The sequence below is a fragment of the Oncorhynchus clarkii genome, chromosome 19, assembly GCF_045791955.1.
Source record: "Oncorhynchus clarkii lewisi isolate Uvic-CL-2024 chromosome 19, UVic_Ocla_1.0, whole genome shotgun sequence".
NCBI lineage: Eukaryota > Metazoa > Chordata > Actinopteri > Salmoniformes > Salmonidae > Oncorhynchus > Oncorhynchus clarkii.
In genome coordinates, this window is record NC_092165.1 from 56,279,505 (window position 1) to 56,295,227 (window position 15,723).

Below are 15,723 nucleotides of genomic sequence, written 5' to 3' on the forward strand. Positions count from 1 at the left end.
ACTGGCACTGTTATCTGAACTGAGCTCATCAGCTCCATGTGCTGTGCTATTGTGAGAATCCTAGGATGGCAGTAAGATACCAGAAAGTGCACCAAGTAGCGTAAACACATCCAATTCCTTTGTGCAGTATGCAGTATGCAGTATGCAGTATGCAGTATGCAGTATGCTGGACGGTTATCTAAGTATGAATGTGTATCAGAAAAAGAGATTAATCCTTACAATATTTACAATTTAGTAATTTAGTCGATGCTCTTATCCATGGGTGATTTACAGGAGCAATTAGGGTTAAGTGCCTTGCTCAAGGGCACATCGACAGATTTTTTCACCTAGTCGGCTCGGAGATTCAGACCAGCGACCTTTCGGTTACTGGCCCAACACTCATGAGCGCTATTCTGTTTCTTTAATGGCTCTCTTATGGTACACAAACTTCCTAATGGCATACTCTGAGACTGTCTATCTGGCTGAGTTAAGGGCTAGCATTGACCATACTCTGTGATTGTCTGTCTGGCTGAGTTAAGGGCTAGTGATGGCCATACTCTCTGACTGTGGCTGGATGAGTTAAGGGCTAGCGTTGGACATACTCTGTGATTGTCTGTCTGGCTGAGTTAAGGGCTAGCATTGGCCAAACTCTGTGACTGTCTGTCTGGCTGAGTTAAAGGCTAGTGATGGCCATACTCTCTGACTGTCTGGCTGGATGAGTTAAGGGCTAGCGTTGGCCATACTCAGGGACTGTCTGTCTGGCTGAGTTAAAGGCTAGCATTGGCCATACTCAGGGACTGTCTGTCGGGCTGAGTTAAGGGCTAGCGTTGGCCATACTCCTGTCTCTCTTGCTAGGTAAAGGGCTAGCGTTGGCCATACTCTGTCCCTGTCTCTCTTGCTAGGTAAAGGGCTAGCGTTGGCCATACTCTGTCCCTGTCTCTCTTGCTAGGTAAAGGGCTAGCGTTGGCCATACTCTGTCACTGTCTCTCTTGCTAGGTAAAGGGCTAGCGTTGGCCATACTCTGTCCCTGTCTCTCTTGCTAGGTAAAGGGCTAGCGTTGGCCATACTCTGTCCCTGTCTCTCTTGCTAGGTAAAGGGCTAGCGTTGGCATTCAGGAGGTGACCTTTTAGAAATGCCAGCCATATCAAACAGGGAGTGTTCTTTCTACTGGAGACAGGGCAGTAGTGTCACATGGTTCAAGAGGTCACCGAGTTCTCAGAATGCTTCACTGTGTCATCTGGAGTCTTTTCTGTGCGGCCCAATACTGTGTCCTTTATCCTGAAGTGTGCACTCGTACACAACTCCCCAACAAATGTAAAAGCATTGAGCTAGAAGGAGTTTCCACCATGTTTCTTTCAGCCATTTCCTTCCTCGTCTCCTCCCCTTTGAACTTCTCCTCCAATGGGTTTTGAGATGAGGAGAGAGGAGAATGGACGCAAGGAGTATGCTTTTGAGATCCCTATGAAGGAATGTGAATAAGTGCAGATTATTATTGTATTTGTTTACAATGGTATAGACCCTGGTTATCTATGGAAAGGAAACCCTTCTCACCAGTAATATACGAACTTAACGGCAGACAGATCCTCTAGTTAGTTACTCCTTTATATGATTTAGTAGGTTCCGGAGGCAAAGAGATTGTCTTGGCCACTCCCAGCCTGGGTTTTTGTCTGTGGTTGTCTGGAAATCCAGACATCTGAATATTGCAGCACTTTGAGTGCCTCTATCTGGTCTACCTACAAACCTGAATGGCTGTCAAAGAAGATGTCATTGAGCATGGCTTTGACTTGGCTTCATCTTTTATGCACCTCCCCCAGCCCCTCAGCATAATGCATTACAGGAAAGAATAATGATTCCTACATTACATGATTTACCATGTTGCAGTGAAGACCCACCATCACAGTGCCGTTACTATGGTAACACCAGAAGGCATCAGGAAATAGGCCTTGGCTCTTGCTGGGGGTTCTTTAGCCTGCCTCTAAATCATATTAGTGCTCTGCTGCAGTGTGGCCCGCTGGCGCTCTCTGCTGGCCGCCTGTGGTAGTGACCTTCCCAAAACGAAACAGGGCCTTTTTCTGTCAGACGGCAGTGTGGGAAACCTCTTCTCATGTTTCCCTTGGCCCTGTCTGGTCTCCATGGCAACTGTGATGCAATCTGCATATGCATTTGTGTTGCTTTAATCCTGGGATTCTCCGGATCCCACAGCACCGACTACATCAAATCTTATCTGTGATACCTCAATTTTATGTACTGATACTGGCTGTATTTTTTAGGAATCAGGACATTACTGTTATGGCATGGATAAAATGTGTGTGTGTATGTATATATATATATATATATATATATTGTAATGACCTGACTAGATCATAAAGGAACAATTGTCCAGACTGAGGCTTGAGTTTACGCATAAACCAACCGTGACCTTCTCTTGTGAATGCCAGACGTAAGAGAGAGAACAATAGCTAAACCTGGTTTTAACTTCCAATGCTCCATCCCCCTGCCCAACCCCCCTGCACGCCACTCCGCCAATCGCCAGAATGCCAGGCATCAGAACATTCCAGGCATTCCCATTATTGTCAGATAGCAGGTTGATTGGCATGTCGGACCCCGCGAACACTGGTAAGTACAACACAACCCACTATTAGCCTAACACATAACACACAGCTGTCTGTGCGGGTCCCTACACAGCCCCCCCACCACAAAGTCGCTCGTCCCCGAGGGAACAAACAGTGTCTCTGAAGCGACCCAGAGGTCTCCTTTGCCTGCCTGGCCGTGATGGTCAGGGAGTGTCCAGATGTGAAACAGGGGCTCCATCCGTGGCAGGGGGCTGCCCCTCTGGGACCCAGGGGATGAAGGAAGGGATATGGGGGACAAGGAAGCAGGAATGGGGAATACAGTCCGTGGCTCCGGGGAACCACGCGGTGACACAGGGAGGGAGACAGGGGAAGTGGGCTGTCTGGAGCCTTGTCTGCGGCACCTAGGGATGGGTGCCTGGAGAATGTCATTGCCAGAGAGGGGAATTGTGGAGGTCCCTGGGGTTTGGGGAGAAGAGGCCCCTCTGTATGGAGCTAACCTGTCCCGGTGCAGTGCCACCTTTCTCCCCCTGGGAGGAAACTGCACCTGGTAAACAACCTCCCCTACCCTCTCCAGGACACTGCAGGGTCCCACCCAGTGACTGTCCAACTTGGGGCATCTGCCTTTCTTTCTCATGGGGCTGTAGACCCAGACCAGCTCCCCAGCCACAAAGTGCACGTTGTGTGCACGTTCCTCTTCTGCCTCACACCTGCATTCACCAGCTGTTCTCTGGCGAAGGTGTGGGCTGTCTCCAGGCGGTCCTGGCGTCTCCGGGCATACTCCGGTCCCGGGGAAACAGGAGGACTATCCCGGGGCTGACCAAACGCCATCTCCGCAGGGGTGCGGATCTCTCTCCCCAGCATGAGGAGGCGTGCAGGAGGTGGAGTCTTGGACAGCGGAGCGGCATGCCATGAGGAACATAGGCAGGTGCTTGTCCCAGTCACGCTGGTGTTTGGCAGAGACGATGGCAAGCTGCTGTCCAAGCGTTTTGTTGAAGCGCTCCACAAGGCCATCACTTTGAGGATGGAGAGGAATAGTACGGGTCTTGTGCATACCCAGCCTCTCACACATGGTGGCGAACACACGGGACTCAAAGTTTCTGCCTTGGTCGCTGTGGATGGACTCTGCAGCTCCAAACCTGCTGAACATCCCCACTGTCAGGGCGTAGACAATGGTCTCTGCCTCCTGTGGTGGGGAACGGCCCAACTACATCCACTCCCACCCTCTCCATGGGAGCTCCCACTGGGAACTGTTGGAGCTGAGCATGAGAGCGGCCTGGGGGAGCATTTCTCGCTGTGCAGTGGTCACAGCGGCGGCAAAAGTCCTCCATATCCCTCTTGTGCTGCCCCCAGTAAAAGCCCTGACGTAGGCGGCGGAGTGTTTTTGTGACCCCAAAGTGTCCAGTCCCCACCCCCCCATGAGTACTCTGGAGCACAGCCTCCCGCAGTGCTTTTGGGACCACCACCTGCCACCTCTCCTCTCCCGTAGCTGACTCCTTCCATGCCCGCTGTAGCACGTCTTCAGCCAGCCGCAGTCTCTCAAACTTTGACCACAACCCTTTGGTCGCGAGTGAGAACGCTGTCACCTCTTCCCATGGTGGCCTCACCTGCTCCTCTACCCACTGTAACACTGGCTGTAGGTCTGTGTCCCGTCCCTGCTGCTGCCCCCATTCAGCCACGTCGACAGTCTGCAGCTCACAGCAGACAGGCCCGCTCGCCCGACACACTGCGGCACAGACCCCTTCCTCTGCACACAGCTCTCTCTCCCGTCCCTCTCTTCGCTCACAGCGGCGGCAGCCGTCTGCAGTACAGGGCCGACGGGACATGGCGTCGGCATTGGAGTGGCGTTCCCCTGCCCAGTGCACTACGGTGAAGTCATATGGCTGATGCTCCTCCAACCAGCGAGCCACCTGCCCCTCTGGCTCTCTGAACGACATGAGCCACTGTAGAGCAGAGTGGTCAGTCCTTACAGTAAAGGGCAGGCCACCCAGGTAGTACTTGAAGTGTTTGACGGAGGCCACAACAGCCAAGAGCTCAGTAGCGGCGCTCGTGTTTGTTTTGCTGAAGAACGCCACCACTCTCTCCCCCTGTGGCCCCACCTGGGCCAGCACCCCACCCATGCCCACATTGCTCGCATCTGTGTCCAGGATAAAGGGCAAGGTGAGGTCAGGGGGAGCGAGCACGGGGGCCTCGATCAGTGCACGTTTGAGGGTGTTGAAGGCCTCATTACACTCCACGGTTCAAGTGAAGGCCTTCGGGAGCAGGCGGTTCAGGGGAACAGCTACGCTTGAGAAGCCCCTTACAAACCTCCTGTAGTACGAGGCCAGGCCCAGGAAGCTCTTCAGCTGACGCTGGTCGGTGGGGGTGGGCCAGTCTCGGACAGCCCCCACCTTGTCCTCCATGGTGCTGATCCCCTCCTTTCCCACTCTGTGGGCCAAGAAGGACACCTCTTGAAGTGAAGTGACACTTCTCGGGTGGAGCTTCATGAAGTGACACTTCTCGGGTGGAGCTTCAGACCTGCCACCCACTCCAGCACACGCCGAAGCGCCACCAGGGCTGACTGGAAGGAGCTGCCATGGGCCAGGATGTCATAGAGGTATACCAGACACTGCTGTCGGGGGATGCCATCCAGCACCCTGTCCATCAAACGCTCAAAAGTAGCTGGAGCATTGCACAGGCAGAAAGAAGCACAGGACCTTGAACTGCCAGTGTCCTCTGTTAGTGGAGAATGCAGTTTTGGCTCTGGCCTCTGGGGAGAGGGGCACCTGCCAGTAGCCATTGCGGAGGTCTAGTCCAGGTCCAGCGACTCATCGATACGTGGTATGGGGTATGACTCCTTCCTGGTTACCTCATTCAGCCTCCTGTAGTCCACACAGAACCTCAGCTTGCCCTCCTTCTTAGAAACCATGACGACTGGCGCCGCCCGGGGGCTGTCTGAGGGCTGTCTGCCCGCTGCATCTCCAACACAGCCTTGTCTGCCGCCTCCTGGCGTGCCAGTGGGATACGGCGGGGACGCATCTTGATGGGTCGAGCATCACCTGTGTCGATCTCATGCTGCACCAGATGAGTCTGACCCACCTCCTCCTCACTCTCTGAATTCAAACAGCAACTGCCACAATCGTTCCTGCTGCTCGGGGTCAGGACCAACACAGTTCCTCATAAAAAATATGACGTTTCCAGCTACAATGGTCATTTACAACATTAACAATGTCTACACTGTATTTCTGATCCATTTCATGTTATTTAATGGGCAAAAAATGTGCTTTTCTTTCAAAAACAAGGACATTTCTAAGTGACCTCAAACTTTTGAATGGTAATATATATATATATACATATATACAGTTGTTTGTTGGGAAGAGCCCGTGAGTAAGCATTTCCCTGTTCATCTACACCTGTTGTTTATGAAGCATGTAACAAATAAAAGAGGGAATGATTTATTTCAGCTTTTATTTCTTTCATCACATTCCCAGTGGGTCAGAAGTTTACATACATTAAATTAGTATTTGGTAGTATTGCCTTTAAATTGTTTAACTTGGGTCAAACGTTTTGGGTAGCCTTCCACAAACGTCCCACAATAATTTGGGTTCATTTTTGCTCCTGACAAAGCTGGTGTAACTGAGTCAGGTTTGTTGGCCTCCTTGCTCGCACACACTTTTTCAGTTCTGCTCACAAATGTTCTATATGATTGAGGTCAGGGCTTTGTGATGGCCATTCCAATACCTTGACTTTGTTGTCCTTAAGCCCTTTGCTACAATGTTTTGCTGACAACGTTGTCCATGTGGAAGTCCCATTTGTGACCAAGCTTTAACTTCCTGACTGATGTCTTGAGATGTTGCTTCAATATATCCACATAATTTTCCTTCCTCATGAAGCCATCTGTTTTGTGACCAGTCCCTTCTGCAGCAAAGGACCCCCACAACACGATGCTGCCAGCCCCGTGCTTCACGATTGGGATGGTGTTCTTCGGCTTGCAAGCATCCCCCTTTTTCCTCCAAACATAACGATGGTCATTATGGCCAAACAGTTCTATTTTTGTTTCATCAGACCAGAGGACATTTCTCCAAAAAGTACGATCTTTGTCCCCATGTGCAGTTGCAAACCGTAGTCTGGCTTTTTTATGGCGGTTTTGGAGCAGTGGCTTCTTCCTTGCTGAGCGGCATTTCAGGTTATGTCGATATAGGACTCATTTTACTGTGGATATAGATACTTTTGTGCCTGTTTCCTCCAGCATCTTCACAAGGTCCTTTGCTGTTGTTCTGGGATTGATTTTCACTTTTCGTACCAAAGTACATTCATCTCTAGGAGACATGAGCGGACATGAGCGGTATGAGGGCTGCGTGGTCCCAGGATGTTTATACTTGCGTACTATTGTTTGTACAGATGAACGTGGTACCTTCAGGCTTTTTGAAATTGCTTCCAATTTGGATTTGGATTTAGGATTTTCCCATGATGTCAAGCAAAGAGGCACTGAGTTTGATGGTAGGCCTTGAAATACATCCACAGGTACACCTCTAATTGACTCAAATTATGTCAATTAGCCCATCAGAAGCTTCTAAAGCCATGACATCATTTCTGGAATTTCCAAAGCTGTGTAAAGGCACAGTCAACTTAGTGTATGTAAACTTCTGACCCACTGGAATTGTGATACAGTGAATTATAAGTGAAATAATCTGTCTGTGAAAAATTGTTGGAAAAATAAGTTGTGTCATGCACAAAGTGTAGATGTCCTAATCGACTTGCCAAAACTATAGTTTGTTAAACCTCTCTGGGATATGTGGGACGCTAGCCTCCCACCTGGCCAAAAGGCAGTGAAAATGCAGAGCACCAAATTCAAATAAATTACTATAAAAATCAAACCTTCATGAAATCTCACATGTAAGATACCAACTTAAAGCTACACTTGTTGTGAATCCAGCCAACATGTCAGATTTCAAATAGGTGTTTTGGAGAAAGCAAACGACACTATTATCTGAGGATAGCACCTCCGTAAACAAAGAGAGAAAAACATATTTCAACCCTGCAGGTGCGACACAAAATGCAGAAATAAAAATATAATTAATGCCTTACCTCTGACGAGCTTCTTTTGTTGGCACTCCAATATGTCCCATAAACATCACAAATTGTCCTTTTGTTCGATTAATTCCGTCGATATATATCCAAAATGTCAATTTATTTGGCGTGTTTGATCCAGAAAGACACCGGTTCCAACCTGTGCAACGTGACTACAAAATATCTCAAAAGTTACCTGTAAACTTTGCCAAAACATTTCAAACTACTTTTGTCATACAACTTTAGGTATTTTTTAACGTAAATAATCGATAAAATTGAAGACGGGATTATCTGTGTTCAATACAGGAGGAAAACAAACTGTAGCTAGCTTTCTGGTCGCGCGCCTCTATCTAACAGTACACTACAAGTGACCCTCGTTCTGAACAGGGCTACTTCTTCATTACACAAAGTAAAAACCTTAACCAATTTCTAAAGACTGATGACATCCAGTGGAAGCGATACGAACTGCAAGAAGATCCCTTCGAAATCTGGATTCCCAATGAAAACCCATTGAAAAGAGAGTGACCTAAAAAAAAAATCTGAATGGTTTATCCTCGGGGTTTCGCCTGCTAAATAAGTTATGTTATACTCACAGACATGATTCAAACAGTTTTATAAACTTCAGAGTGTTTTTCTATCCAAATCTACTAATAATTTGCATATCTTATCTTCTGGGAATGAGTAGCAGGCAGTTGAATTTGGGCATGCTTTTCATCCGGATGTGAAAATACTGCCCCCTGTCACCAAGAGGTTTTAACAAGACATATTTGGAGTGGTTGAAAAACAAGTTTTAATGACTCCAACCTATGTGTACGTAAACTTCCGACTTCAACTCTATATATCTATATATATCTATATATATATATATATATATGTGTGTATTCTGTCTACTCCCCTATTGAAGTAGTTTGGCACACGATAGCAACAAGAGCCGGTGTGATCCTATCCTATCCTGCAGTACATTTCATTAGGCTGCAGCCAGCCAGCCAGTGTGATCCTATCCTAGCCGGCAGTACATTTCATTAGGCTGCAGCCAGCCAGCCAGTGTTATTCCAGCTGATACCGTCAGCCATCGCAGGGGAGGTTCCCTCTTTCAACAAGTGCTAGGCTAACACTCAGTTAATAGTTCTAGAGGAGCCATGTTAGACAAGCATTTCGCTACACCTGCAATAACATCTGCTAAATACGTGTATGCAACCATTCAAATGTGATTTCATTTGATTTTCTGATCCTGCGGCTTAGCGGTTAGCGTTGTTTTTTTAAATGACTGTTGGGCTTATTTACAGGCTCCTCTACCTCAAGTATCATAAGCTTGGATCTGTCCTGCAGTCTGTTCAATCTGCTTCAATTGTAGATCAGACTTTCATTGGCCATCTAATCAAGAGATTGAACCTGGAATGATGATGTAGGGCTGTTGATGTATGTGTGGCATTCTAAAGGCAAATCAAGTCTGGTGTATTAAAGTCTTTGTCTGTTTTTCTTTCTCTCTCTTTCTCACGCTCTCTTCTCTTTCTCAACCCCTTTCTACCCCTTTTCTCTCTTCTCTTTCTCAACCCCTTTCTACCCCTTTTCTCTCTCTCTTTCTCACGCTCTCTTCTCTTTCTCAACCCCTTTCTACCCCTTTTCTCTCTCTCTTTCTCAACCCCTTTCTACCCCTTTTCTCTCTTCTCTTTCTCAACCCCTTTCTACCCCTTTCCTCTCTCTCTTTCTCATGCTCTCTTCTCTTTCTCAACCCCTTTCTACCCCTTTTCTCTCTCTCTTTCTCAACCCTTTCTACCCCTTTTCTCTCTCTCTTTCTCTATCCTTCGCTGTCTCTCTCATTCCATCCCTGCCTACCCTCTCCTTCTTTAGGGGAGAAGTATGAACTGCATGCGGGCACTGAGTCAACCCCCAGCGTTGTGGTGCATGTGTGCGACAGCGATGCAGAGGATGACAACGACGAAGCGCGGCCCAAGCAGAAACAGCAGATTGTCCAAACCCGGCGCCCCGACGGCCCGTCGCAAGTCCTGAACTAGGACGCCCGTTACGGACCCCACTCCTACGACCCCAACACACACACGCACCAAGCCCTGTCTTCTCTGTCTCAGGAGTCGCACAGCAAGACAACGCCCCTCATTTCAGTTCAACCCAAAACACACAAACAGCAGACAGTTGGTGGTGTTTGTGGAGGGAGCATGGCTATTGGATGGGATGAGGCGGCCTGGCCTGTATGGACGATGGAGGATGGATGAGATTTACACACACTCATCACACTCAAAGGAAAGGGAGGGAGGGGTGAGGGTGCCTAACTCTTGACCCCTGACCTCGGATCAGCCAGGGGCAGTAATGTAACAACTTGTCCTCCTAAAGCAGGCCCCCTGTCATAGATTATACACTCAGCTCTCATCTGTAGTAGTTCTTCTGTAGTAGTACTTATTTCCTTCCTGCTTACTGTCACTGGTTAGTTGTGTCACGCAGTGGTCTTTCGGGGACATGCTATACCTCTAATGACGTTTTGAGTTTTTAAACTTTTGTTTTATATACATTTGTTCTTCTGATTGTTTGTCTCTTCTTCTTCTGCTATTTATGATATCAGCTGATTGGTTGTTTCTGCTAACACAGAATGAGGATTGGTTGTCTGGTATTCCTCTTCTTGTCTTCATGTATATATAAGAACATACTCCTACAGAGACTCAAACACTAAACTGTTATATAAAGCAAAGGAACCTATGGAGGTCACACTAATTAGCAACAGGTGGCCATGTGGTAACATCAAAGTTGTGGTGGTGTTTGCATTTTATTTCATTTTTGGGGAGGGGTCTGCTTATGTCCTTTTAATCAGAGAGGTGTCAATTGACGTGTTGCTGAACTAGGTGTGCATTCTTCTTAACATGTATTTGATACCACAAACAATTGTTTTTTTGCATGCTTACTAACGTAGTCGGGAGCTGAGGCATTTTATACTGGTCAAGATGACAGGGAAATGGAATGAAGCTTTTGACGACACGCATATCTCTAGTTTTATAGTGTCAGGTGAGAGGGGAGAGGCTGGCTGGGTGAGTAAAAAGACAGAGTGAATGAGACCTTTACAGTGTGAGTAAAAGCCTAAGAGTTGGGCTTTAGGATAGGAGTACAAGCCTAAGAGTTGAGCTTTAGGATACAAGTAAAGCCTAAGAGTTGGGCTTTAGGATAGGAGTACAAGCCTAAGAGTTGAGCTTTAGGATACAAGTAAAGCCTAAGAGTTGGGCTTTAGGATAGGAGTACAAGCCTAAGAGTTGAGCTTTAGAGTAAAAGTAAAAGCTAAGAGTTGAGCTCTAGAGTAGAAGCAAAAACTAAGAGTTGAGCTTTAGAGTAGAAGTAAAGGCTAAGAGTTGGGCTTTAGAGTAGAAGTAAAGGCTAAGACTAATCTCCTACAGGAATGTTGACATTTTCAGAGGGCATTTATTTTTATTCCATCTTTCCGGTAATGTTTTGGGGTCTTTTTATGATATCAACACAGCTTTCTTCTTCTCAGACCTTAATGGCTTGTTTTACACTGAACATCTCTCAATCTCTCAATCTCTGGAGCTATACTAAAGGAATGTCCTGATTTTCCTCTGTCAGCTCTTAAAATGTAAGACTGCTTCTTAGTTCTTGCTGTAAATAGCTCAATCGTCATTAGGTGGAAATAGTCCATTAGGTTTTAATGATTGACATTAAGCGTTGGTGAGAAATTGAAAAAGTTTCCTTTGTCACCCAGCCTCTGGAGATATAAAAGCAAAGCCTTCATCTCACCTTGCAGTCACAGCACAAACCTTTGGAAACTCAAGAAACTAAAGAGAACGTAAAACAAAAAAAATGTATTAAAAATTTGTTTTATTGTCACATGAAATGTGTTTTACAGGGTCAGCCATAGTAGTACAGCGCCCCTAGAGCAAATTACTCTAATTTGGAATACTGCTGCATTAACAGTTGTTACTTTGCTCACAGCAACTCCCAAATAAAATTAATAATTAATTAATTTACTGTGCTTTTAGTCATTCATTTGAATCCTATCCTAAATATCTCAGGAGTACATTTAAGAGTAACTTTTACCAGAATGATAGATGTTTCTCCTGACCATGCACTTTGAATAACAACAAGCATAAAATGTCAACTATAATGTAATGTGTCTGTTATTGGTCTGTCTGCATGCGAGCACTTTATTGTCAGCAGTCTTTTTTCTTCTCACTGTAAAGGCAGTCTTTTTTCTTCTCACTGTAAAGGCAGTCTTTTTTCTTCTCGCTGTAAAGGCAGTCTTTTTTCTTCTCGCTGTAAAGGCAGTCTTTTTTCTTCTCGCTGTAAAGGCAGTCTTTTTTCTTCTCACTGTAAAGGCAGTCTTTTTTCTTCTCGCTGTAAAGGCAGTCTTTTTTCTTCTCACTGTAAAGGCAGTCTTTTTTTCTTCTTGCTGTAAAGGCAGTCTTTTTTCTTCTCACTGTAAAGGCAGTCTTTTTTCTTCTCACTGTAAAGGCAGTCTTTTTTCTTCTCACTGTAAAGGCAGTCTTTTTTCTTCTCACTGTAAAGGCAGTCTTTTTTCTTCTCATTGTAGAGGCAGTCTTGCTAGAGAGAATGTTCTGTATTTATTTTGTTATTTTTTTAATCTTCTGTTTTTCAAGATGAACACCTGGGTAGCCTTCTCACTAGCAGAGCAGCGTGAGTTTAACACTCAACATCTCTTGCTACTGGGGTTTTGAAGGCTTGGAGGCCTTTGGATATATGTGCAGGAGTGTACTACTGAATATGTGTGGTAGGAAGAACAGGAACATGTGTCTTTTGAGATGATGGTTGGTTGCAACCACAGAACAAATGTGTGTTTTTGTTAGTGTTTGTCCCTGGAACATAATTTCAAGTGCAAGCTTTGTCCTTTCAGAGGTGACTTCTAAAAACCAAGCAGCCAGCGAGTGTTGAAACACAATGCAATGACACAGAATCTTTCTAGTTGTGCTGACTGGTGATAATATTGCTGATTGATGACTAAGATAATGATTATGTTGACGAGGCTGATCTGATGTTTTCTACCGACTGCTGTCTCTGAAACTGGGAGCATTTTGGGTCACAGGCGAAACGAGAAACATTTATAGTGATGTTGTTGCCGACGCCAGTTCCAGTATGCGGCTAAAAAATGTTTGCTTCTAATTTTATGTTGATGTAAAGATAAAAAATAAACAAAAAGTTCTGAAATGCTCGATCAAATCAATTCTTATTGTGTCGTGTTAAAAATTGACTCAATGTTGTTTTTTTTGGAACGTCTACAAAGCAAAACGGTCAATACTGTCCGTTACTGTTGTTCTGTTGAAATCTGAATATTATGTCTAGTACTGTAGTTATCCAGAACACGAAGTAGCAATCAAGCAATAATTTACAGTTATATACAGGTATCTGTATTTTATGTTGTGTACTAATTTCCAGAGTTTGTTGTCTCTGACTGTTACAACAGTACTTGCTTATATTTGTGTGGTATGATGGTCATTCGTTTCACATGAGAAATACATAAAGAACTATTCTTAAAGACGTTTGGAGTTTGTGTTTTTTAAGCTCCGGCATAGTCCGTTTTTCCTTTTGCCCTGAATGTACTGTATCTTCAAGTATACGACATAATGCTACGCTACAGTTGAAGCCGGAAGTTTACATACACTTAGGTTGGAGTCCTTAAAACTCGTTTTTCAACCACTCCACAAATGTATTGTTAACAAACTATAGTTTTGGCAAGTTGATTAGGACATCTACTTTGTGCATGACGCAAGTAATTTTTCCAACAATTGTTTACAGACAGATTATCCTTTTTGGGATAGGGGGCAGCATTTTCACTTTTGGATGTATAGCGTGCCCAGAATGAACTGCCCCCTACTCTGTCCCAGATGCTAATATATGCATATTATTAGTAGTATTGGATAGAAAAAACTCTGACGTTTCTAAAACTGTTTGAATGATGTCTGTGAGTATAACAGAACTCATATGGCAGGCAAAAACCTGAGAAAAATCCAACCAGGAAGTGGGAAATCTGAGGTTTGTAGTTTTTCAAAGCTTGGCCTCCCGAATACACAGTGTCTATGGGGTCAAGTTGCACTTCCTAAGGCTTCCACTAGATGTCAACCGTCTTCATAAACTTGTTTCAAACTTCTGCTATAAAGGAGGTGGGAATGGGAGCTGAATGAGTCATGGGTCTGGCAGAGTGTCTCAGGCTCGTGACGCGCGGTCCCGACAGAGTTAGCTCTCATTCCAGTGCTTTTCTACAGACAATGGAATTCTCCGGTTGGAACCTTATTGATGATTTATGTTAAAAACATCCTAAAGATTGATTCCATACATCGTTTGACTTGTTTCTACGACCTGTAACAGAACTTTTCGAGTTTTTGTCTGGACGAAGTGCTCGCGCCTCATAAAGATGGATTACTGGGCTGAACACGCCAACAACAAGTGGCTATTTGGTCATAAATTATGGACTTTATGGAACTTTATGGAACAAATCAGTAATTTATTGTCGAACTGGGATTCATGGGAGTGCATTCTGATGAAGATCATCAAAGGTAAGTGAATATTTATAATATTATTTCTAACTTCTGTTGACTCCAACATGGCAGATATTTCTCTGGCTGTTTTGGGCTCTGAGCGCCGTACTCAGATTATGCTTTTTCCGTATTTTTTTTTAAAATCTGACACAGCGGTTGCATTAAGGAGATGTATATCTTTAATTCTGTGAATAACACTTGTATCTTTTATCAATGTTTATTATGAGTATTTCTGCAAAATCACCGGATGTTTTGGAATCAAAACATTACTGCACGTAACGCGCCAATGTAAACTGAGATTTTTGGATATAAATATGCACATTATCAAACAAACATACATGTATTGTGTAACATGATGTCCTATGAGTGTCATCTGATGAAGATCATCAAAGGTTAGTGATTCAATTGATCTATATTTCTGCTTTTTGTGACTCCTATCTTTGGCTGGGAAAATGGCTGTGTGTTTTTTTGACTTGGCTCCGCTAGCGGAACGCCTGCCCTAGAAAGGTTATTTCACTTATCATTTACTCTATCACAGTTCCAGCAGGTCAGAAGTTTACATACACGATGTTGACTGTGCCTTTTAACAGCTTGGAAAATTCCAGAACATGATGTCATGGCTTTAGAAGCTTCTGATAGGCTAATTGGCATTATTTGAGTCAATTGGAGGTGTATCTCTGGATGTATTTCAAGGCCTACCTTCAAACTCAGTGCCTCTTTTCTAGACATCATGGGAAAATCAAAACAAATCAGCCAAGACCTCATAAAAAAATGTGTAGACCTCCACAAGTCTAGTTCATCCTTGGGAGCATTTTCCAAACACCTGAAGGTACCACGTTCATCTGTACAAACAATAATACGCAACTATAAACACCATGGGACCACGCAGCTGTTATACTGCTCCGGATGGAGACGTGTTCTGTCTCCTAGAGGTGAACATACTTTGGTACGAAAAGTGCAAATCAATCCCAGAACAACAGCAAAGGACCTTGTGAAGATGCTGGAGAAGACAGGTACAACAATATCTATATCCACAGTAAAACAAGTCCTATGTCGACATAACCTGAGAGGCCGCTCAACAAGGAAGAAGCCACTGCTCCAAAACCGCCATAAAAAAGCCAGACTACGGTTTGCAACTGCACATGGAGACAAACATCATACTTTTTGGAGAAATATGCTCTGGTCTAATGAAACAAAAATAGAACTGTTTGGCCATAATGACCATCGTTATGTTTGTAGAAAAAGGGGGAGGCTTGTAAGCCGAAGAACACCATCCCGACCGTGAAGCACGGGGCTGGCAGCATCATGTTGTGGGGGTGCTTTGCTGCAGGAGGGACTGGTGCACTTTACAAAATAGATGGTATCATGAGGCAGGAAAATTATGTGGATATATTGAAGCAACATCTCAAGCCATCAGTCAGGAAGTTAAAGTTTGGTCGCAAATGGTTCTTCCAAATGGATAATGACCCCAAGCATACTTCCAAATATGTGGCAAAATGGCTTAAGGATAACAAAGTCAAGGTATTGGAGTGGCCATCACAAAGCCCTGAATCCTATAGAGAATCTGTGGGCAGAACTGAAAAAGCGTGTGCGAGCAAGGAGTCATACAAACCTGACTC

General features: G+C 45.0%; 1 protein-coding gene across 6 annotated transcripts in view; it reads left to right on the plus strand.

The window, feature by feature from the left end:
• LOC139375399 (calcipressin-3-like) overlaps positions 1 to 13,106 on the plus strand; it is an 85,781-nt gene extending 72,675 nt beyond the window's left edge. For 3 of the 6 annotated variants that reach the window (XM_071117151.1, XM_071117144.1, XM_071117150.1), the window contains 2 exons: positions 9,450 to 10,837; positions 10,901 to 13,106. In XM_071117151.1, the coding sequence (XP_070973252.1) occupies positions 9,450 to 9,613 (164 nt within the window). In that variant the 3' untranslated portion in view covers positions 9,614 to 10,837; positions 10,901 to 13,106. Of the gene's footprint in view, positions 1 to 9,449 lie in introns of all 6 variants that reach the window. The other 3 variants (XM_071117147.1, XM_071117145.1, XM_071117146.1) reach the window with 2 other exon arrangements.
• Positions 13,107 to 15,723: the final 2,617 nt, after the last annotated feature.